The sequence below is a fragment of the Maniola jurtina genome, chromosome 26, assembly GCF_905333055.1.
Source record: "Maniola jurtina chromosome 26, ilManJurt1.1, whole genome shotgun sequence".
NCBI classification, from domain to species: Eukaryota; Metazoa; Arthropoda; class Insecta; order Lepidoptera; family Nymphalidae; genus Maniola; species Maniola jurtina.
Genome location: NC_060054.1, coordinates 3,462,621 through 3,486,026, shown reverse-complemented (window position 1 = coordinate 3,486,026; position 23,406 = coordinate 3,462,621). Strand labels below are relative to the sequence as shown.

Here is a 23,406-nt window from a genome sequence, read left to right as displayed (position 1 = left end):
TAGCAACAACATGGCGCCGCGCCTGGAGCAGCAGAAGACCACTACACGTAATTACAATACACTTGTTCATATAATGCCTTTTATTACAACGCGGTAAAGTAGAACATTCCCGCACGTGTGCGATAAAATACATAAGCAACAACACGGGGCCGCGCGTGCAGCAGCAGAAGACTACTGCACAAGTAATCACAATACACTTGCTCATAAAATGCCTCTTATTACATCGCGGTAAAGTAGAACATTACCGCACAAGGGCGATAAAACACACCATCAACAACATGGCGCCGCGCTTACACTAGTAGAAGACTACGGATGGTCTTTAAGAATCCCGTGGGAACTCCTTGATTTTCTGCGATAAAAAGTAGCCTATCTCCTTCTCCGGGATGTAACCTAACGCTGCACCTAATTTCGTCAAAATCGGTTAAACAGTTGGGCCGTGAAAAGCTATCAGACAGACAGACGGACGGACACACTTTCGCATTTATAATATTAGTATGGATTTCGGCCGTAAGTATATTAATATAGTGTTTCTCAAACAGATCGAGCCTCCGGACCTGTCGGACCGCTACCTGTCCTACTCGGCGGTGAGTGGTCGCGCGACCAGCCGTCTCGCGCGACCGAATACTTCGTCTGTGCCCAGACCGCACACCGCTTTGCGACAGCGGCAATAGATCGATAGATTTTAGTGCTTGATCACACTACCGACATGACGCGCGACAAAAAGTTTCTACTAGTGTATCAATTAATACTAATGGTATTTATAATTTTTATGATAGTGTTTTACTTACACGTTTTTATGAACCTGGTTTTTTAAAGTTCTGGAATATTGCCGGGTAATTTTTGTTCATGTATTTAAAAATGACAACACTTAGTTAATTTTTCCAATATTCACGATACCTAAAGTGAACTAAAGTACTTTACTGAACACAAAATAAATTGAAAAAAAACTGAAACACCTATTTTTATTTCACAAATCTTTCACTATCTAATTTCGTATTTAACGTAGTGTTTTTCAAATTTTTCGAAAGACGAAGTCGCTAGGGTGATCTTACGCTAATTTCCTAAAACTGTGTTTTCGTATGAATTGTATTGATTGATTGATTTATAATTATTTTTATTTTAATATAACCTATGCTAGTCACATTCCAGTGATGTATTTTATATTTAAGTCACTTTGTTCTCAGTATTATTATGTTATACATAAATAAATAATCGAAAATTATTGTATTAGTAACATGCTTAAAAACAAATGAAATTAAAAAGACTTTTTTAGTTTAGCTTTTTATATTTGTTATTAATTTGATTGCTTAATTATGCTTATTTAGGGTATGTGTTATTTTTGTACGACACTACGTTGATAATGTACCTATTGTATTTTGTGATATTTTTATTTTCTAAATACACGTTTTATACACAATACTTTTTTTTTTTTTCAATGACCTCAATTTTCACGATAAGGTACTTTTTATATTCTGTCTTACTAGATTTTTTTTTAATAAGCAAAGTATTTAGATTTTTTGAAAACTATTTATAAAATGAATGAAGATATTTTTAAAAATTTCAGACTATAGGTATTAAGGCAAGTACAAAATGTAGAAAATAAACTAAATTATCCATTTTTGAATTAGCAATACGGTGCTTACCTAAAGCCACATAGATTTTCATATTTTACATGATTGAATCAAAATTTCAAGTCAAATAAAAATTACTTTTCAAGAATCAATATTTTCTCGATTTAGCAAATAAAAATTTCAAGTCTTGTTTAATGCTACAAAACCTGCAGAATGACTCTAATAGGCGCTATTCTAAAGAAAGTCCAGTCCAAAGATTCTGTGAACAAGTACCCATCGCCGCCGCCCGAAATTGATGAAACTATTCTAAAAAAGAAGAGGAAAAGACGTGTTGATAAGGTAAAAGAAAATTATTAGAGCTGGACCGCACAGGGAATGAAAATTGCGTGGTTTTTTTTCGCAATTCTGTTAGGGAATTTACGTCGCACGAGAGCTTTTTTAACGTCCGTTAAAAAAGCGTTCAAATAGAACAAATGCATTCCCAAGTATCTGTTCATTCGTCAACGCTTTTTTATCACGCACTTTGTATAGTCAGCGCAACCCCGGGTTTTAACACAACGCTTTTTTAACGCTCGTGCGAATTAGGGCTAACAGTTGCAATCATATGGAGATACCCACACTTGCGATTTAAAATTCGCGCGTGATAAAATCTGATTTGTTACACGCGGCGCGGTGCAAAACAATTTGCGCGTATATTTTGTGCGGTATAAAAACTAATTAATATATTCATCTTGTGCATATAAAACACTAGAGGATACCCGCGACTTCGTCCGCGTGGATTTAGGTTTTAAAGATTCCGTGGGAACTGTTTGATTTTCCGGGATAAAAAGTTGCGTATGTCCGTCCCCGGGATATAAGCTAACCTTGTACCAAATTTCGTCAGAATGGGTTACACTGTTGGGCCGTGAAAAGGTAGCAGACAGACAGACACATTTTGGCATTTTTAATATTAGTATGGATAAACAAACTTAAAAATTAGTAAAATATTAATTAAATACTTAATAATTACTTAAAATGGGTTCTTGCACCCACATTGCACAAGATGTTTCATTTCACAATCGGGCGAGTTTCCATCCTTATTTTGTCGACATTCCATCTACACGCACGAAACGTTTTGCGTCTTCATTCCTCATACGCATGGCTAAGGTTTGGAATTACTCTTCCGCGATCTGTGTTTCCTACCAATTACAATCCGGGTATCTTTAAAACAAGAGTGAATAGGCATCTTCTAACTAGGTAAACGCGTTCCATCTTAGACCACATCATCACTTTCCATCAGGTGTGATTGTGGTCAAGCGCTTGCCTATAGTGAATAAAAAAAAAATGAAAAGGCCTAACTTAAGAATTAATCCTAGTTTTTAAAAATAAAACCTGCGGGGTGATTCGCTAACTCAGTGTCTAACACTGAATGATAGCCACCGAGTTCATTTTTTAATCCATTGAAGGTTTTCTATGAAAATATATTATAATATCACCCAGTGAAGCATCAATGTAGAACCAACCGTCCTCATGCCTTCTTTATTCAGTTTGCCCATGTGAGACCGAGTGTAGACTCTTCCCCGCCGCTGTACGACGCTAGCAGATTGCTTCGTAAGTTGCCGCAATGGACGCGCCGTGCCAACCAGATATACTCCGACAACCTCCGGTTACTCGGCGATATTGCTAGAGCTCATTTATATGGGGTAAGTTAAACGTAGACGCTGTGATTTTGATCTATTACTTATAGTAATATTCGCCTCCTCTTGGGGGAGAGATGCTCCCACATTTCTGACTGGACTTACGTACAGTCAGCAACAAAGCTCCCAGTACAAGCGAGATGGACTGGTGCAAACTTAGCTTTTTGTTGACTTGCTGACTGTGCGTTTTGCTTGCTTTACCGGTGAAAGAAAAATCTTGAGGAAACCCGCATGCCTGAGAGTTCTCCATAATATTCTTAAAGGTGTGTTCTGCCAATCTGCACTTGGCTCCAACGAGGTGGTCCATGGCTTAAACCATTCTTATTCTGAGAGGAGATTTGTATACAGATCTCCCTTCAGAAAAGGGTTAAAGCAAGTGTGCCATTGGGATCGCAGCCCGGACTTCGCGAATAGCAGGCCAACGTCGTAACCAGGGGGTGTTTGAACCTCCAACCCAGGATATGGCCATGACCACTAGGCTATCACCCTTACAAGGTTTCCTTTTATTCCGTTCATCATCAGCCTGTGGAATTCCACTGTTGAACATAATCTTTCCTTAAGGAGCGCCACCACACTCGGTCCTCAGCCTTCCTCCTCCAGCGACATCGTCAGTCCATTGTGCTGGAGCGTGTCCAACACTCGCTTGCTTATACGCGGTTTCCTTTAGCTCTCCTTATTCAACTTTTCTATCATCGCAGGGTAAAGTGGACAGCCACTGGACGGTCAGACCAGCAGAAAACAGGCAGTATTATGAAAATAGAAGAAATACGTGTAAATTGTTAAAACGGCAAAACAAACAAATTCACAAGCGAATTTTGGAAACTGTAAGTACTGATCAATACAAGTGCAAATTAAAAATTTATAACACCTCCCACAAGTGAAAGTTACAGTAACTAGAAAAGAGCTGATAACTTTCAAACGGCGGAACCGATTTTCTTGGATTATAACTAAGAACACTCTCGATCAAGCCACCTTTCAAACAAAAAAAAGCTAAATTGAAATCGGTTCATTAGTTTGGGAGCTACGATATCACAGACAGATACAGAGATACACGCGTTAAACTTATAACACCCCTCTTTTTGGGTCGGGGGTTAAAAATCAACTATGCGGTGACAGCCATAAAATATGCTCTACCTGGTTAAAAACCTACTGTTTACTAAGCTATCGCGAGCAATTTACTCGTATCCATTGAGGAGTTATTGTTCTCCATCTCCGAAAATATTCATCAGATCTTCAACTACTTTGACGAGTAATACAGCGCCGTCTCTCTGCTAAAATTGCTGTGCCCCAACGTGGTTCCAATGTTGATATTGTAAAATAATAATTAAACATTTACTGTAATTGTTATTGTTATAAATTATGTTAAAATATTGGAATGCATGAAATAAATGACTAAATGACTAAACTAACTAACATGGGACTGCCTCGGAAGTTCAACCTACCAAACAAAAAATTATGGCATCTTAGACATGGTGGCTATTGGCTCATAAGAAAGCCCAGAGTCACTCAGATTCTTGGATACAATGATCAAATCAGAAACGAGGAAATCTGTAGGAGAACCAACATAACCAACACAGCTCTTAACCGGTTGCGAAGCTAAAGTGATGGCAATGGGCAGGGCACATGATAGTTCGAAAAACTGGCCAATTGGAGTCTGAGGGTTCCGTACTCGGGTATTTTTTGCAACATGCACTATAAATCAAAAATCAATGCATAAAAATACATAAAAATCTGTTTTAGAATTATACAGGTAAAGCTTTTTCATATGATACCCCACTTGGTATAGTTATCTTACTTTGAAAATTGAATCTTTTAATTTTTTTTAAATGATGTAACCACAAATTCACGGTTTTCGGATTTATTCCTGTACTTGTGCTATAAGACCTACTTACCTGCCAAACATGATTCTAGGTCAACGGGAAGTACCCTATAGGTTTTCTTGACAGACGCGACGGATGGACTAACAGACAGACAGTCAGACAGACAACAAAGCGGTCCTATAAGGGTTCCGTTTCCTTTCGAGGTACGGAACTCTAAAAACCGATACACGTTGCGGTCCCAAGGTGCTATAATGGCGACCTTGCACTGGCAAGCGTTGAGTTTGAAGACTCTTCACTATGGCCAGACGACATCAAGCGAGTCGTAGAGAGCTGCTGGATTCAGTTAGAATAGAATAGATTTTAATTCAGTGGACTTTTACGTAAGTTGTTTGGATTTCATCAGGAACCCCGTGTAATACCAACAGCGTGGCTAGAAAGGGATTGGCGGCGTAACAAGCAAGAAATTTTACATCGCGCGCGCAAGAAATTCGTGTTGTTCCCCATTTGTAGAACAGAAGTCATGGAGGACCCAGCCTTTGCTGCCCCGCATGGAATTAACCGACCTCGGTGAATTAAATATTAAATTACTCTGTATAACCTCTAACTTTTTGGAGTTATATTTTTTTTTTAATAAATAACAAGTGTAAATTTAAAATTTATAATACCCCCGACAAGTGAAGGTTACAGTAACTAGAAAAGAGCTGATAACTTTCAAACGGCTGAACCGATTTTCTTGGATTATAGCTGAGAACACTCTCGATCAAGCCACCTTTCAAACAAAAAAAAACTAAATTAAAATCGGTTCATTATTTTAGGAGCTACGCTATGCCACAGACAGATACACAGACACACAGATACCCACGTTAAACTTACCCACCAAAAACATAAATGTAAAAATGGAGCCAAGTTCGGAATTGAGGAATATATTAGTTTAAATAATTAAGAGAAATCAACTTTACAAAAATTTATGATATCCCACCAAAAACATAAATGTGAAAAAGAAGCCAAATTCTCTAAAAAGCGATGGGTTTAAGCTTCGCCGATAAAAGCATTGATATCTAGATAGGTGCCAAGTTATATATATGGTCTTTGTATAGTTCCTACAAGAATGTACAAGGAGCTTTGATTGCTTTCAAATATTTTTTATGTTATTAAATACATATAACTTGGCAAGTTTGAACATTCAGTTAATCACATTTAACGTTTAATATGAAACATAGTTCAAGCTTAATAATGCACTTGGCAAGTTTTTTCCCCATGAATAATTGATGTATATGTAGATGAAAACTTGCCAAGTACATTATTAAGCTTGAACTATATTTCATATTAAACGTTAAATGTGATTAACTGAATGTTCAAACTTGCCAAGTTATATGTATTTAATAACATAAAAAATATTTGAAAGCAATCAAAGCTCCTTGTACATTCTTGTAGGAACTATACAAAGACCATATATATAACTTGGCACCTATCTAGATATCAATGTTTTTGTAAGGGGTTATCTCAGAAGACAAAAGTTATGTACTTACCTAAAGGTAGTAAGTAGTACTCGTATTGAAAGTGAAACCACACCATTTAAATGAGCAGTCAGACATATTATAGGTAATAAAAAACCAGGAATTTGAATCAGAATAGTGCACATGTTGCACTCCCATGACGGTACAGAAAAAACCAGCCAAGTGAGAGTCAGTCTTGCGCACCGAGGGTTCCGTACTACAGAAGTAAAACGGTAAGAATTACTTTTGTTATCAAACCGCAAAACTAACTTTGTTTATACAGGTTTATCGTTAATATCAAAAACTATACTAGCTAGAGCATTGGTTTTATTTTTCCTGTAAAACATACATAAACCTTTATTAACCATAATTATTTTTTACCATTTGGTACGGACCCTTAAAAAAAAATATTTTGAAAGGAAATGGAGATGGCATAGATTTCATACATATTTTAGGGTTCCGTACTCGAAGGGTACCTACGGCACCCTATTACTAGGTCTTCGCTGTCCATCCGTCTGTTCGCACATCCACGTCTGTCTATCAACGTTTCTCATGAATTGCAATAGGTAATATTTCTATTGCCATTATAATAACAAATAACAAAAGCCTAGCTAACCTCTATGAAAATTTAAAAATTTAAAAAGTACATAGTACTGTACCGTACGCCGCGTACCATAGTACGATGGTACGGAACCCTTCGTATGCAAATCTGACTGGCACTTGACCGGTTTTTAAAGCGCCTTTGAAATTAGAAATGTACAGTTAGATATGTTAGTCAGTCAAAAGGTTTAGATGCCCGGGGTGCGGGGGGTAGTAGCCCATCGTAAAAGACTTGAGCAGGTAGCCGACCCGTCGCGGGCGATCTTATTACTTGACAGTTGACACAGTACGCTCCACCCACAGAATACTTTGTAAATATAGAAAAGTACTGTCATTAAGCTCTGACAGCTCTTACGTGTGATTTTGGCTTGTATTTCACTCCGTATTCTGAGTATTATCGCGTAATAAATCCAGCCAAGTGATAGGGCTTACTATTTATTTTAATCGTCGTGTTCCATTGGTGCCATTCTGGGCTTTTAGATATATGTTGTTCTTTTCGTGGTTTGTTCCATCATCATGTTGTTTCAAAGTTTTATTCTGTGACTAGCTTATGTCTGAGACCTCGCCCATGTGTACTACACAAATTTTAAACCTCTATTTTACCTCTCAGGGGTTGAATTTTCAAAAATTATTTCTGAGCTTATGTCTGCGTCATAATATTATCTACCTGTATGCCTTTTAGCCCAACTCATTCAGTAGTATGGCTTGAGCGTTGATAGATCAGTCAGTCAGTCAGTCAGTCAGTCAGTCAGTCACCTTTTCATTTATAGGTATGCTTAGATTGTGATTCAGAAATATTTTTTTTGATAATTTTAATACATGAAGAAAAGTCAACTTTACAAAAAATTATGATATCCCACCAAAAACATAAATGTAAAAATGGAGCCAAGTTCGGAATTGAGGAATATATTAGTTTAAATAATTAAGAGAAATCAACTTTACAAAAATTTATGATATCCCACCAAAAACATAAATGTGAAAAAGAAGCCAAATTCTCTAAAAAGCGATGGGTTTAAGCTTCGCCGATAAAAGCATTGATATCTAGATAGGTGCCAAGTTATATATATGGTCTTTGTATAGTTCCTACAAGAATGTACAAGGAGCTTTGATTGCTTTCAAATATTTTTTATGTTATTAAATACATATAACTTGGCAAGTTTGAACATTCAGTTAATCACATTTAACGTTTAATATGAAATATAGTTCAAGCTTAATAATGTACTTGGCAAGTTTTCATCTACATATACATCAATTATTCATGGGGAAAAAACTTGCCAAGTGCATTATTAAGCTTGAACTATGTTTCATATTAAACGTTAAATGTGATTAACTGAATGTTCAAACTTGCCAAGTTATATGTATTTAATAACATAAAAAATATTTGAAAGCAATCAAAGCTCCTTGTACATTCTTGTAGGAACTATACAAAGACCATATATATAACTTGGCACCTATCTAGATATCAATGCTTTTATCGGCGAAGCTTAAACCCATCGCTTTTTAGAGAATTTGGCTTCTTTTTCACATTTATGTTTTTGGTGGGATATCATAAATTTTTGTAAAGTTGATTTCTCTTAATTATTTAAACTAATATATTCCTCAATTCCGAACTTGGCTCCATTTTTACATTTATGTTTTTGGTGGGATATCATAATTTTTTGTAAAGTTGACTTTTCTTCATGTATTAAAATTATCAAAAAAAATATTTCTGAATCACAATCTAAGCATACCTATAAATGAAAAGGTGACTGACTGACTGACTGACTGACTGACTGACTGATCTATCAACGCTCAAGCCATACTACTGAATGAGTTGGGCTAAAAGGCATACAGGTAGATAATATTATGACGCAGACATAAGCTCAGAAATAATTTTTGAAAATTCAACCCCTGAGAGGTAAAATAGAGGTTTAAAATTTGTGTAGTACACATGGGCGAGGTCTCAGACATAAGCTAGTCACAGAATAAAACTTTGAAACAACATGATGATGGAACAAACCACGAAAAGAACAACATATATCTAAAAGCCCAGAATGGCACCAATGGAACACGACGATTAAAATAAATAGTAAGCCCTATCACTTGGCTGGATTTATTACGCGATAATACTCAGAATACGGAGTGAAATACAAGCCAAAATCACACGTAAGAGCTGTCAGAGCTTAATGACAGTACTTTTCTATATTTACAAAGTATTCTGTGGGTGGAGCGTACTGTGTCAACTGTCAAGTAATAAGATCGCCCGCGACGGGTCGGCTACCTGCTCAAGTCTTTTACGATGGGCTACTACCCCCCGCACCCCGGGCATCTAAACCTTTTGACTGACTAACATATCTAACTGTACATTTCTAATTTCAAAGGCGCTTTAAAAACCGGTCAAGTGCCAGTCAGATTTGCATACGAAGGGTTCCGTACCATCGTACTATGGTACGCGGCGTACGGTACAGTACTATGTACTTTTTAAATTTTTAAATTTTCATAGAGGTTAGCTAGGCTTTTGTTATTTGTTATTATAATGGCAATAGAAATATTACCTATTGCAATTCATGAGAAACGTTGATAGACAGACGTGGATGTGCGAACAGACGGATGGACAGCGAAGACCTAGTAATAGGGTGCCGTAGGTACCCTTCGAGTACGGAACCCTAAAATATGTATGAAATCTATGCCATCTCCATTTCCTTTCAAAATATTTTTTTTTAAGGGTCCGTACCAAATGGTAAAAAATAATTATGGTTAATAAAGGTTTATGTATGTTTTACAGGAAAAATAAAACCAATGCTCTAGCTAGTATAGTTTTTGATATTAACGATAAACCTGTATAAACAAAGTTAGTTTTGCGGTTTGATAACAAAAGTAATTCTTACCGTTTTACTTCTGTAGTACGGAACCCTCGGTGCGCAAGACTGACTCTCACTTGGCTGGTTTTTTCTGTACCGTCATGGGAGTGCAACATGTGCACTATTCTGATTCAAATTCCTGGTTTTTTATTACCTATAATATGTCTGACTGCTCATTTAAATGGTGTGGTTTCACTTTCAATACGAGTACTACTTACTACCTTTAGGTAAGTACATAACTTTTGTCTTCTGAGATAACCCCTTACAAAAACATACAACCGAAATTCAATTCTGTGAATAGTTTGTATTCTTATTATTCTACCTGTCGAAGCCGAGCAAAACTGAGGCAGGTCGTCAGTATATTATAATATTATGTAGTTATAATATTATGTTATTTCCTTTGGAAGTAAATCACCCATCACTACCCATGTTAAAAAGCGAATATTTTTTTGTTGGTTTGTCCTTCAATCACGTCTCAATGGAGCAACGGATCAATGTGATGTTTTACATAGGTATAGTTTGACCTATAGAGTGATATAGGCTACTTTTTGTCCGGGAAAATCAATGTTCCCACGGGATTTTTAAAAATTTAAATCCACGTGGACGAAGTCACGGGCATCAGCTAGTATATATTAGACAACACATACCTGTGATATGGTCTATTATTGTTCGTTTTCAAGTAGGTAAGTACAATATGAAATAACTTTGCCTTCAATACCCATTAATTCATAATTTCTGGATTCGAACCTGCGACCAAAGCACTTATGGCTTTGGTCTAAGGTTAAGGATCTATAAAGATGAGCATAAACAAATGCGTTACTATTCATTGTGAAAGTAGATAATTACACAGTTTTACAAAGTTAAAATGTGCACCTCACCCATACTTGCTGTTCTCTACCAGCTCCACCAATAACTTTGTCGTATAATGTATGACATATTAAAACATAATTTGCTATTTTCTGATTTTTTCCTTTGTTTACACCTAATTATCTATCACTATACCAAATTTCAAGTTTCTAACTCACCTGGAAGTAGGTTAGGTTTTTGATGAGTGAGTGAGTGAGTGTTAAAAATGGCACTTTTCAGACCTTGATAACTCAATAACTACAAAAGATTTTGTCATGAAATTTGGTATTCTAAACGTTCAAATGAATCTTAATAGATATGCAAAATCACAAATGTTTAGGTTTAATAAGTTCTGAGTTATGGGGGGGTCAAAAGTGGCTTGAGATGGTTCGTGTAATATACACACTGGCCGTCTGTCGCCGTTCTTATAAGATTCTTATACGAACTTGGCTTCGACACACGACCGTGTGTCTTGATAACACCCCTCTCTTTTTGGATCGGGGGTTAAAAAAGTTCCGAAGTAGTGATTAGTTTTTGGGTCGGGGTTTTTTTAAATTTGAGTTATTTCACGGATTTTAATTATCACGGATATTTTATTACATTTACATTTTGATACAAAATTTTAATTTTTTTTAATGACCAAGTTTTCATGGCCCTAACGTGCCCTAACTCACTGAGATCGTTGGCCTCGGCCTATCTAAAGATGACCAACGCTCTCAGTGAGTTAGGGCACGTTAGGGTCATGAAAACTTTGACATAATTTTTTTTTAAATTTTGTATGGAATTTTTTATAATTTTATTTCGTCATTATACTTCAGCATTGTGTTTATCAGATCAAAGTAGCATGGGTACGTGTCGTCATTATATACTAATTACCAAACAGCCTGTATACGTTTCTTTGAGAATAAAATATATACAGGGTGTTCATAACGCTGCGTATGCGCAACGCCTCACTCCTGGGAACACTAGAAGCTGAACTGTTCACTGACGTATGTCCTGAAACCTGCCGCCTGTTCCTGGAACTGCTGGACGGAGACGGACTGGGCTATGGCTACGTGGGGACCCAATTTTTCAGGTAGTACAAAATGTAGGACCACAGTCTGGTCTATTCTCTTAGAGTTCCGTACCTCAAAAGGAAAAATGGAACCCTTATATAGGATCACTTTGTTGTCTGTCTGTCCGTCTGTCGTATCTGTCAAGAAAACCTATAGGGTTAGGGTATTTCCCGTTAACCTAGAATCATGTTTGGCAGGTAAGTAGGTCTTACAGCACAAATAAAGGAAAAATCCGAAAACCATGATTTGACCGTGTGGTTGCGTTCCAAAAAAAATTAAAATGTGTTCATGAATAAATAAATATTTAGTATTTACATTTCTCAAAGTAAGATAACTATACCAATTGGGGTATTATATGAAAGTGCTTTACCTATCAATTCTAAAACAGATTTTTATTTATTTTTATGCATAAGTTTCTAATTTATCGTGCAAAAAACCCGAGTACGGACCCTCAGTGCGCTAGTTTGACTCGCAATTGGCCGGTTTTTTGTATAAACCTACGTATACGAGTACTATAATCAACCTTATTTTGACTCAATTGACCAATTAAGAAAAAAACACATGCATTTACAAGTTATGGTTATCAAAAATGTAATGGTTGTAATGTCATTAACCAAAAATGGCAACAAAATATTATGTTGAAACTGATATTGTGTCTGGTTTTATTTTTTAGCAGCATCTTTTTCTTTCTGACCATATTTGGTTTATGAATTTGGTACAATCCAAAAATGTTGGTCTCAGACAATGGCTTAAGTGGGACCAATGATATTCTGGTCAAAATCGTCAGTCCAGAAGGCCAAATATTCTCTGCGTACTTCGCAGAAGATACTTTGATTGAGGAGTTGAAGAATCGTGCTGTGGACTTCTTCTATCCCACTGGGGAAACGAGGTCTGGTCGCTTCAAGATTGTAAGAGTGTGTGATACGTCAACCTTGCATGATTTCCTCACTTTGGCGCAGGAGGAAGTCATGATGCATGAAGAGTTATTACTAATAGAGCGTAGGGGTACCGAAGCTGGTACGCTATGGGATTTAGGAGCTGTTCGAGCTCCTCAGCATGCTGCAATAGTGGCTGCAACAGCTTCTCTACCCATCCCACAAAATATAACACGCCAACCAAATCTACAAGCACTGTTATCCACGAACGAGCTATCTTACGAACTGAAGAAGATATTAATTTCTCTGATAGAAGCCGGAGCAAGATTAGCAGCAGCGGGACGTAATTACGAGCTAACATTAGCTCAATTATCAGCAGCGTTAGATGAACCAAGACGCCAAAGAATCGTAGCACAAGTCATCACCCCTGAAGAGTTAGCTTCAAAACTTAACAAAGAAATCGATAATAAAACCGAACCAGATAAATCTAGTGCTCATAACACACGTGCAGATTGTTTGGAGAATTTTTTAAACAAATTCCGAGCGTGGAGAAGAAGGATAATTGAACCACCGAATCCTGAAGCAATAGCAACGTTACGGAATCTAGGGTATTCTTTTGAGAAAGCAGATGAAGCGTTGCGGTGTACGGGGTGCAATGTACCCGCTGCAGCGTCGTGGTTGATTGGCGAACGAGGTTCAAGCGTTTTTGAACTTGTCAATGGACTTCCCGAAGGAGTTATTCTCCAGACTTTGTTGAAGCAACCCCACATTCAGCGTGGATTGTTGAACACTAGAATGTTAATAGCCTTCATAGCGATGGTTGGGCAGACGGGCAGTGCGTCGTTATGGTTGAATTCTCCCCATGGAAGTCCGTTGCTTACACAAATCTCGAGGACGTATCACTCAGAGAAATACTGTTTGGCTGTGAACCAGTTTTCGGAAAGGCAGGAGAATGCTACGGCGCCGTCGACTTCGAGGCAGAGAAATTGAATGTCGATTAATTTCCCTATGCTTTTATTATAGTAGATTTTGGAATATTTCGATGAATATTGTTTTAGTGTTTTAATAAACGTGAAATTATTGTTAACTGCATGTTATTTCATTTCCTTGAAAAATGTGGGCCCCCTCACTCTAAAATCATAATTATTATCATCGTCTCAACCCATCACCATCTCACGACAGAGCACAGATTTGAGCACAGAGCAAGGATTTGAGCCATAGTCCACCGGACCACGCTGGCCAAGAGTCTTATGGCCAGCGTGAACTTCACATAAATACCTTTAAGGACCGGCGCACATATGGCGGAGCGCAGCGCAGAGCATGCCCGCGAAGTTTTCTAATCGCGTGTAAAAATAACACATTACGCGAATTTCTACTAGAGAATGCGCGAGTACGCGCGGGACTGCGCGCGGATGCTTGAGTATCCGCACGGATGCACAATTGATTTTAGATATTATTTCAATGAGGACAATGTCGATAATATTTTGACTGTGAAAATGCTCTGCGCTGCGCTCCGCCATATGTGCACCGGCCCTAAGAATATTATGGAGAGCTCTCAGACTCACGTCTTAACTAGTCAATAGGGTATAACCGCTCTCCATTGATTGTCTTAGGTACAGTTGTACAGTACCTACGTTCTTTCAAAGTCCAAGACGTTACCTACGTCTTGGACTAGTAGGTTATGGCGTAAGTTACACAACATACCTAGCTGATGTGGCGCAGGCACTAGCAGCCTTTGGGAAATTAATATTATGATCGATATTTAATAGATGCTTGGCTATTTACACAATAATAATTAATAGACTGTGTGCCTATAAATAAGCTGAAACAAAAAGTATAACAAAAGTAATTTTATAGAAAAGTTCCCCATCTATTCTGGAGTGGCGGCGACGTGATCTACAACAACGGGTTCGGCTGCTACGCGCAGAAGGGCCGCGCCAGACCCATCCTGGCTGAGAACTATCACTTCTCGCATTCTATGCCAGGTATAACGACAGGGAAGCTCGTTACATTATTTTCATTATACAAGTTAACTAGCCCTTGACTGCAATCTCACCTAGTGGTGAGTGGTGATGTATTCTAAGATACAAGCGGGTTAACCTGGAAGGGGTATGGTAGTTTTCATTTTATACACCTTTGGTTTCTACGCGGCACTGTACCGAAACGCTAAATCGCTTTAATAAGAAAGAACATCCACAACACAACAGAGATCCACAATTTCAACAAAATCGGTTAAGCAATTTATTTCTACTATTTTTGTAGACAATCGTGATAAATAAAGTAAATCAAAATCGGTTCAATCACAATAATTATTATGAGTTTTATAGGTAACCATGAAAAATCTTATACGTTTCCTGCGTTAGCATCGCTATTTTTGAAATGTTGTCAAACTTGTACTACAGTAATCTACCTAATGAAATGAAATGAAATGAAATTTATTTATTTGCTAAATATCAGTTGTTAAAAGTTCAAAATTATAACTAAGTAGTCAAGATTTCTATAATATAGCACTTTTTCTTCATCTTAACGCGGCGGTCTCCGTTTTCGTCGATACTAAAGTTTACTAAAATGCAATTAAGTTAGGAACGCATGGATCGAAAAATTTGAAATTAATATATAATATTTTTCATTATATCCCCTTGGATTTGGTCCGATTAAAACATGATTGGACAAACTTTCCTCGATAGAAAAAAAATCAGAAGTTTGGTCTAAAACCTTAGACTTTTGGGTTTTTCTCTTTAATGACAAAGCTCTTAAAGACGTAACTTTCACCATTGGTGTAAAACAATCAAATAAATAATTCGGTCCGATCATTTCACAGTAAGTGCTATATTTCAAATTATATTCTAAATTATTTGATTTCACGCTTCCTCGCTTATTCTTTTCAAATCGCGTACAGAGCGAGTACAAAGAATTTTCGACCCTATTGTTGAGTCTTATGGGCCGTAATTACGTTATCTTGTCAGTCATACCCGTCGCCTCAGCGCGGCAGGACCTGTTTCGGGTTTCATAAGCATTTTGTCATACTGTAATTGTACAGAATGCCATAGAGTAGTAAATTCAGTACTATGTTATAGAGTATTTTTATTTAGGATTTTCTAGATTTTAAGATAAGTTTATATTGTGCATTTATTACATTAAAAAAGTAATTATTTTAAAAAGAATGCAGTAAACAGTACATTGCAGTGTAGTGAAGCTAATATTAGGTCAATATAGACCAGGACTTATAATTTGAAAATAAAAATTAATTAATCTGAGTGCTCTATCCCGGTAGCTCAAAGATCAAAAACCAAACTTGTAAAATGCATAAGTATTAGAAGATAAGATGGAAAAAAAACTTTATTGATATCAATTTAAAGGTTTTTAGGGGAAAGTACTAATTATTATGAAAATAGGATGAGAGGAGACCGCGTATAAGCAAGCGTAGTGTAGGACGTCCTCCAGCACGATGGACTGATGATATAAAGCGGCTGGCGCTCTTTAGGGAAGGCCCATGTCCAACAGTGGACATCCACGGACTCATAATGATGATGATGATGATCATGATTATTATGAAAATGACATCCACTTTCAAGTCCGAGATGTTTATCCAAGGTGTTATAATTTTTAGTTTCTTCACTTGCTATGCAATGATATCATTTATTAGGGTTCCGTACCTCAAAAAGAAAAGCGGAACGCTTATAGGATCAATTTGCTGTCTGTTTGTCTGTCTATCTAACTGTATGTCTGTCTATCTGTCCGCCTGTCAGTCTGTTTTGTCCGTGTGTGTTGTGTCTGTCAGGAAAACCTATAGGGTACTTCCCGTTGACCTAGAATCATGAAATTTGGCAAAAACCATGAATTTATGGGTTCATTAAAAAACAATGTGTTTCAATTTTGAAAGTAAGATAACTATACCAAGTGGGGTATCTTATAAAAGGGTTTTACCTGAACATTCTAAAACTGATTTTAATTTATTTTTAAGCATAATAGTTTTTGATTTATCTTGCAAAATGTCGGAAAAATACCTGAGTACGGATACGGAAACTTGGTGCGCGAGTCTGACTCGCACTTGGCTGGTTTTTTTATGTATATACGTCACTAAGTAGTCAATAATAAGTTTGACTAAAAATTGCAGTGTCATAAATGTTTTATAGATCAAAAAAATAATCATACTATTAAATATTCCTTCAACTTAGACCTTATTGTCACAGTTTAAAAGTTGAAAATGTGCAAAACAAAATTTCATACGTACTTAATACTTTTTCTCATAAAACTAGTTCAATTTACAAGAAATGAAAGATCCTATTGTGTTTGCCTTTGTCAATACAAAGGATCTTTGTGGCTTTTGTGTTCTCACTCACGTATACTAACATTAAAATATCGATGTTAAAATATTCGTTGTAAAACTTACCTTATGCAGTTATTCTTAAAGTATACATTAAATTGTTATTAGGACGAGAGTTGCTTCGTTTTGGAATGCCAAATCAGTGTATCAATTTTTCTTGTTTTGAATCGAAAGGTAAGAACAGTAATAAAATGTAACTACTGAAATCGTTTGTTCGTAGCTTTTATAGGTTCGTGAGAAGTAGTATTGTTGTATGATAATTTGGTCAATTTACAGATCAAATTTCTCAAAATCCTGTCTTAGTGCGGGTCTACGTTATATAGAGAACCAACTGCACCTTTTCAAACTTCAAAATCCCATCAGGACCAGTCCTGGCACAATTGTTAGTTAGTGGTAGTACCTTTTCACCCCCACTTTTTTTCATATTACATCCGTTAGGTCAATTTTTTTCGTATAAAATGTAGCCTATGTTACCCGGATCTTTACGACAAATCGATTTACACCTCATTCATCAAAATCAGCCCAGTAGTTTCGGCGCTACGGTGGAACACACAGAATCTGGATACAAACACACACACATACATATACAGACTGCTAAAATCATAACTCTTCCTTTAGGCTTTGCCGCAATGGGGTAAAAAAACAGGCTGAATTGAGAACCACCTTCTTTTTGGAAGTTGGTTAAAAATTAAAAAAGGAGCAAGCAACAGACCATTTAGACTATTTACTTTTCCAGACGTTTTAGATACTATCTCATTCAGCGTTTATGTCATCCAACTATGTAATTTGACGTCTGGCTAATGAGGTGTTCTAATCATACAGACTATTCACAATTCCAGACGTTTTGCTACTTGTGCATTCTGTTTTTATGGCGTACAGCTAAGTTGACTCTCTGCTGACTGGGTAATCTGCTTTGATGTCATCTAGCTGAATTGTCTATTGGCTTACTAGGCACTTTGCTTTCATGTCAGTCAACGTAAAATTGTCTTTTAGCGAAAAGGTAATGACCTCTTTTTCTGGATGCCTAATGATAGGCATCCAGAAAAAGAGCTCAGCTTCTGAATTAGAGAAAATAATTACTACAAATTTAAAATTTGAATCAATGGCCCGAATCTGAATATAACAAAAAAGCTATAAAATATTTTAATCTCTGTCTTGACTTTGTTCAGTATCATATAAAAACATTTCTCCAGCGCTTTGACTTTGAACCTTAACGTAAACAGTTAAGTTAGCGTATTGAATGTGTACATACCTACTTATGCTCTTTTGGAATATTTCACCTAATTAGTTAACTTTTATGGTTATTAGCTCCGAGCGGGCCGGTTTGACTGTAACCATATTGAATAAACAAAAACAAGGATTATAAACAAAACAGCTTTTTATACAACACGAAATATATTATAATGTTATCCTGTTATGGCTGCAGGTGCATATAATCTCTTTCAGGTGTTTTTGCACGCCTAGCGCGTGTGATATTTTTTTACTGTAAACGTTTTGATAATATGAAAAAATAGGATTTTACGATCTCGGTAATTAGTGAAATGCAATAAATAGTTACTTGTGTAATGTCCGTGCTAACTATATTTTCATTGAATTTCAGTTGAGTGTAATTTCTATAATCTCAGCATCTATAATAGCAATAAGATATAGAAAATATAAGATTTACCTATAAATGTAAGTAATTAGGAATGACAGTATTATCATTATCAATAAGTGAAAATTTCAGAAACTTGGACTTGTCCATGCTATAATCTTTTATCCATGTGAAGTATCTTCTTTCAAGGCCAAATGTAATGGTCACCACAGTAATGACCAAAACTGGCAGATAGGGGTTTATAATGAGAACGTTAACGTAAAATAGACCTAAACCGCCTTGTTTTATAGCTCAAATTAATCCATTCATGTATAGCCAGTCAGACAGAACCAGAAATTAAAATCGGTGTAATTGAATTTAGGACCTTAAGTCAAGGTTATTTAGGCCCATTTTAATTTAATGTTACTGTGTGTGTGTGATCTCATTCTATGAAAGTTGGTGAAATGTTAAATCTCCTACTATAATAAGCATACAGGTTGAAAAAGACACCTATTAGCATGATTGTAAATAGATCTCATTCATTATTTCTCGTTGTTGACAAAACAATAAAAGTACATTATAATATTGTTGTTTTTTTTTTTATCAGTGACTGTTTACTAACTAATGATAGTAACTTGGCAACAGTGTGCATTAAAATCCATACTAATATTATAAATGCGAAAGTGTGTCTGTCTGTCTGCTACGTTTTCACGACCCAACCACTGAACCGATTTTAATGAAATTTGGTACAGACTTGGGATACATCCCGGAGAAGGACATAGGCTACTTTTTATCCCGGAAAAATGAAGAGTTCCTACGGGATTCAAAAAAACCGAAATCAACGCAGGCGAAGCCGCAGGGATCCTCTAGTAGTATATAAAACAATATTTAACTTGTACACATATTTTTATAGATACGCAATGTTATATATTACAATAAAGTAACCCAGCGAAGTCGAATGTAATCGATTCTGATGATACCTACAGATTAATTTTTTTAAATAAATTTTTAATTATTTCATAATAAATATTTTTTATCACTATAACTTTGAATTTTAAACTTATACATAACTTGACTTTTTACTCCATCGTAAACACTGAAGTGGGGTGACGTAATGATTAAATGCAGGAGCGATGTGAAAATAATAATCTACACTGTGGCGATGCGCAACCGGTTCAGGGGCGTCTAAGAGAGATGCCGATACAATGTGTATCGCCATCTCTAGATTTGAAATTATACCTGGAATATACCGTCCCCTATCCTGAATACTACGTTGGTGTTACGAAGATGCTATGCCCCTCAAGAGCATTAGCAACTTCTCCCTGCTAGCCGGCGACACCCTGGTGCAAGGGACCGCCTACAGCAGACTTGATTTGGTCAGTTCATCGCACGGGCGATCTTCCTCGTCCTGTGCTCACCTCCACGGTCCGCCTTGCACGACAAGGCACGCGATGGAATCATACCTTTTTTTTCTCTCTCGTCTGGCTTTACAAAGATTAGCCAATGTCAAGTTTGTAGTTATTTACAAGTTAGGGAAACTATATACGTATGGACTTCGTCCGTGCCGGCGCACCGGGGTCATACCTACTCATTACTCACGCTGAAAGAAGTCTGAAGAACTTTAATATTACCTGTACCGTACTAGCGCCAACGGGAGGTTGGCGATTCGCATCTCTACCTTTTCAGAGTCATGTATAGAACGCGACCAGTTGAGATGGCAATCGGGATATGTGTCCGTTCACACAGACCGACTCGGACAGAATCGGACGGTGCTCTTCTTTTCACACAGACCTCCGGCGCGCGTACGGTTGGAACTGGCCGAAGCGACCAAGCTTTGCACATAGACCGGCTGGTCGGCAATGCGAGCGCGAAAGAGTACGCAAACGGAGCAGTTCGGCTGCGCGAGAGCGCGTCCTCAGAAATCATACGTAGCCGGTCGGCTCCTTTTATTTTTTCACACTAACCGCGTAAGGTTTGCTCTCCGGCATTCTCAATAACAAAAGAGGTGATATGTAAAAATAAACCGTATTTCAACTATCCAACACTCTATTTTAATCGCTATCAAAATCTGCTCTCCGGTCCGAGCCGGTCTGTGTGAACGGACCCTATGAGGTGGGGGACGCGCCGCACACCCGCACGTCACCCGCGCTCACCCGCACCGGGGGCTATGCGGGGCGTCCGCACCCCAGTTGCCACCTCAACCTGTCGCGCAGTACGTAAGTACTAGTGATGTAACGAATGTTGGATTTTTCACATTCGCGAATGCGAATGCGATTGCGAATATTTATCTTCAACATTCGCGAATGCGAATGCGAATGAGAATATTTTCCAAAAAAGCGCGCGTAAAATGTTTGACAGGTTTGACGTTTCGTGTCGGCAATGTTTAAATTGAACATAGCCGAGCCGATATAGGCTAATTGAATGAATTTAGTCACAGAAATGTAGCATTGATAGATAGATTTGATCAGATCTCTGAAGTTCTTTTTTCATAAATGAGACTTTAAATTAGAATGTAGAAGTATGATTTAATAAAAATATCTAAGTGTTATCTATTGTGTTATTATTTCATATGCATGCATATAATAATTTCCTTTTTGATTATTAAAAACATTCGCTAAATATTAGCATAATTTTTGCGAATGCGAATATTGAAAAATATGCGGATATTCGCGAATGCGAATATCCGTTACATCACTAGTAGGTACGTTCACTTCGTACGGATTTATGTACATTATATTTTATTTTAGGATTACTATCGATGCCTACTACAAAAGATGAGGAACTGTGTGGAATATTCAACATTACCTTCAAACCTTTGCCTCAGTTCGACCTGAAAAACGTCGTATTCGGCAGGGTAAGACCTCTTTGTAAAGTACCTATGCTTAGATGCCAAAAATGCTACTCACCTGGTGGCAAGTGATGATGCAGTCTAACTTGGAAGGACTATGGTCAGGAAGATTGCTACTCATGGCAATTTCTAGGCAGTTTTAAGCCCATCACTTAAACCCATTACGCACGATCGATTATTCGCGGCGACTTCGTGAGCATACACACGACGACTTCCATATAAATTCTAAAAGTTGCCGTCGAGTGAATCGCCGGGCGACTAGTCGACCGTGCGTCTAACTACTGAGCACGGGTCTCCTTACAGAATGAAAATGGTTAGGCCATAGTCCACCACGCTGGCCAAGTTCGGATTGGCAGACTTCACACACCTTTGAGAACGGAATGGAGAACTCAGGCATGCAGGTTTCCGCACGATGTTTTCCTTCACCGTCAAAGCAAATAATATTTAACTAGCTGATACCCGCGACTTCGTTCGCGTGGATGTACGTTTTTCAAAATTCCCGTGGGAACTCCTTGATTTTCCGGGATAAAAAGTAGCCTATGTGCTAATCCAGGGTATAATCTATCTCCATTCTAAATTTCAGCCCAATCCGTCCAGTAGTTTTTACACACACACACACACACACACAAACTTTCTCCTTTATAATATTAGTATGATTGGTTAAAAGAATATGGCGGAGTTCAGCGTACCAATCAGATTAATGATAAGTAGATCGCGCTATAATTTTATCACTTCAACATAATATTTTAATAATGTATCTAATAGGTCTGTTGAACATAATCTCTACTTCGCTGCGTAGCGCTTCAATGGACCGGGACTCTTATTTTTCAGTTAATAGTTATATTTTGCCTAATCGAAGTATTTTGGCGATTGAAAGTCGAATCTAAGGCCCGGTATACACAAAAGCAGCGATGGGCGAAGATGTATCACACTAATATTATAAAGGCGAAAGTTTGTATGTGTGTGTGTGTGTGTGTATGTATGTTTGTTACTCCTTCACGCAAAAACTACTGGACGGATTTGGCTGAAATTTAGAATGGAGATAGATAATATCCTGGATTAGCACATAGGCTACTTTTTATCCCGGAAAATCAAAGAGTTCCCACGGGATTTCGAAAAACTTAAATCCACGCGGACGAAGTTGCGGGCATCGGCTAGTTTATAATATTTTTTCATCTCATATTATCTGGTCTGTTAAACACATCTTGCTCATCTCCGCTTGGTGGATATCGGGCCTAAACAGGTGTCTTTCCGTCCGTAGATCGTCCGCCCATGTCCAACCTATGACGTCATCAGTACCCTGGGCAACCCTCTCAGCACCTACCCAGTCATCGAAATAGTGGCTGCGAGGCGAAGAGCCGACTACCACTGAGCCTCTGGCATTTTCGAAACTCTGTACCAGCGTCAGTCAATCAGTGTTTCGCTACTCAGTGGTCAACACTAGTTTGACAAGGCTCTTTTGGCGCGTGGCCAAAATCGGAACTAACGCCGCACTTTGACTTTTCTTAGACTTAAGTTTCAGTTAAAACGAGACAGATTTATGCCAACGGTATAACGCTGTCTCGTTTTAACAGTGGCTTAAGTCTGAACGAAGTCAAAGTGTGCCCTATAGATCTCAGCCTGAATCTAATGCCTTTTCTAGTCTAGTAATTGCGATCGTCATACATAAAATAAAAACAACCAGTTTCACACAAAATTATATTTACAATTACAAAAAAAAAAAAAACATATGAAACTGTAAAATATAACAATAGTCATGAGCAAAACGCGCGACGCTTTGATGTAGGTATGGGCACTTAATCTTTTAACTATATCAACTAGTCTAAGGTTGAAATCTATAGAGAGCACTTTGACTTTGCTTAGACTTAAGTTTCGGTTA

The 23,406-nt window shown here is 37.4% G+C and overlaps 4 protein-coding genes and 1 long non-coding RNA gene across 7 annotated transcripts in view; 3 read left to right on the top strand and 2 right to left on the bottom strand.

Annotated features, from left to right (window-relative positions):
* LOC123878599 (kinesin-like protein KIF3A) overlaps positions 1–1,419 on the top strand; it is a 29,790-nt gene extending 28,371 nt beyond the window's left edge. For all 3 annotated transcript variants that reach the window (XM_045925893.1, XM_045925892.1, XM_045925891.1), the window contains exon 14: positions 540–1,419. In XM_045925893.1, the coding sequence (XP_045781849.1) occupies positions 540–671 (132 nt within the window). In that variant the 3' untranslated portion in view covers positions 672–1,419. The remainder of the gene's footprint in view (positions 1–539) is intronic.
* LOC123878693 overlaps positions 1–23,406 on the bottom strand; it is a 317,944-nt gene that overhangs the window by 75,806 nt on the left and 218,732 nt on the right. The window lies entirely within an intron of this gene.
* On the top strand, positions 1,644–23,043 carry LOC123878638. Its single transcript, XM_045925952.1, has 8 exons — positions 1,644–1,910; positions 3,098–3,253; positions 3,946–4,071; positions 5,471–5,634; positions 11,769–11,924; positions 14,637–14,764; positions 21,427–21,533; positions 22,789–23,043. The coding sequence occupies exons 1-8, from the start codon at positions 1,785–1,787 to the stop codon at positions 22,897–22,899; spliced, it is 1,074 nt and encodes a 357-aa protein (XP_045781908.1). The 5' UTR covers positions 1,644–1,784; the 3' UTR covers positions 22,900–23,043.
* Positions 4,491–18,066, bottom strand: LOC123878736. The gene is made up of 3 exons (XR_006798862.1): positions 18,055–18,066; positions 10,075–10,079; positions 4,491–4,652 (listed from the first exon to the last, which is right to left on the bottom strand). It is a non-coding gene; the product is annotated as an uncharacterized LOC123878736 (long non-coding RNA).
* LOC123878636 (ubiquitin-associated domain-containing protein 1) lies at positions 12,488–13,864 on the top strand. Its single transcript, XM_045925950.1, has one exon. The coding sequence runs from the start codon at positions 12,633–12,635 to the stop codon at positions 13,767–13,769; it is 1,137 nt and encodes a 378-aa protein (XP_045781906.1). The 5' UTR covers positions 12,488–12,632; the 3' UTR covers positions 13,770–13,864.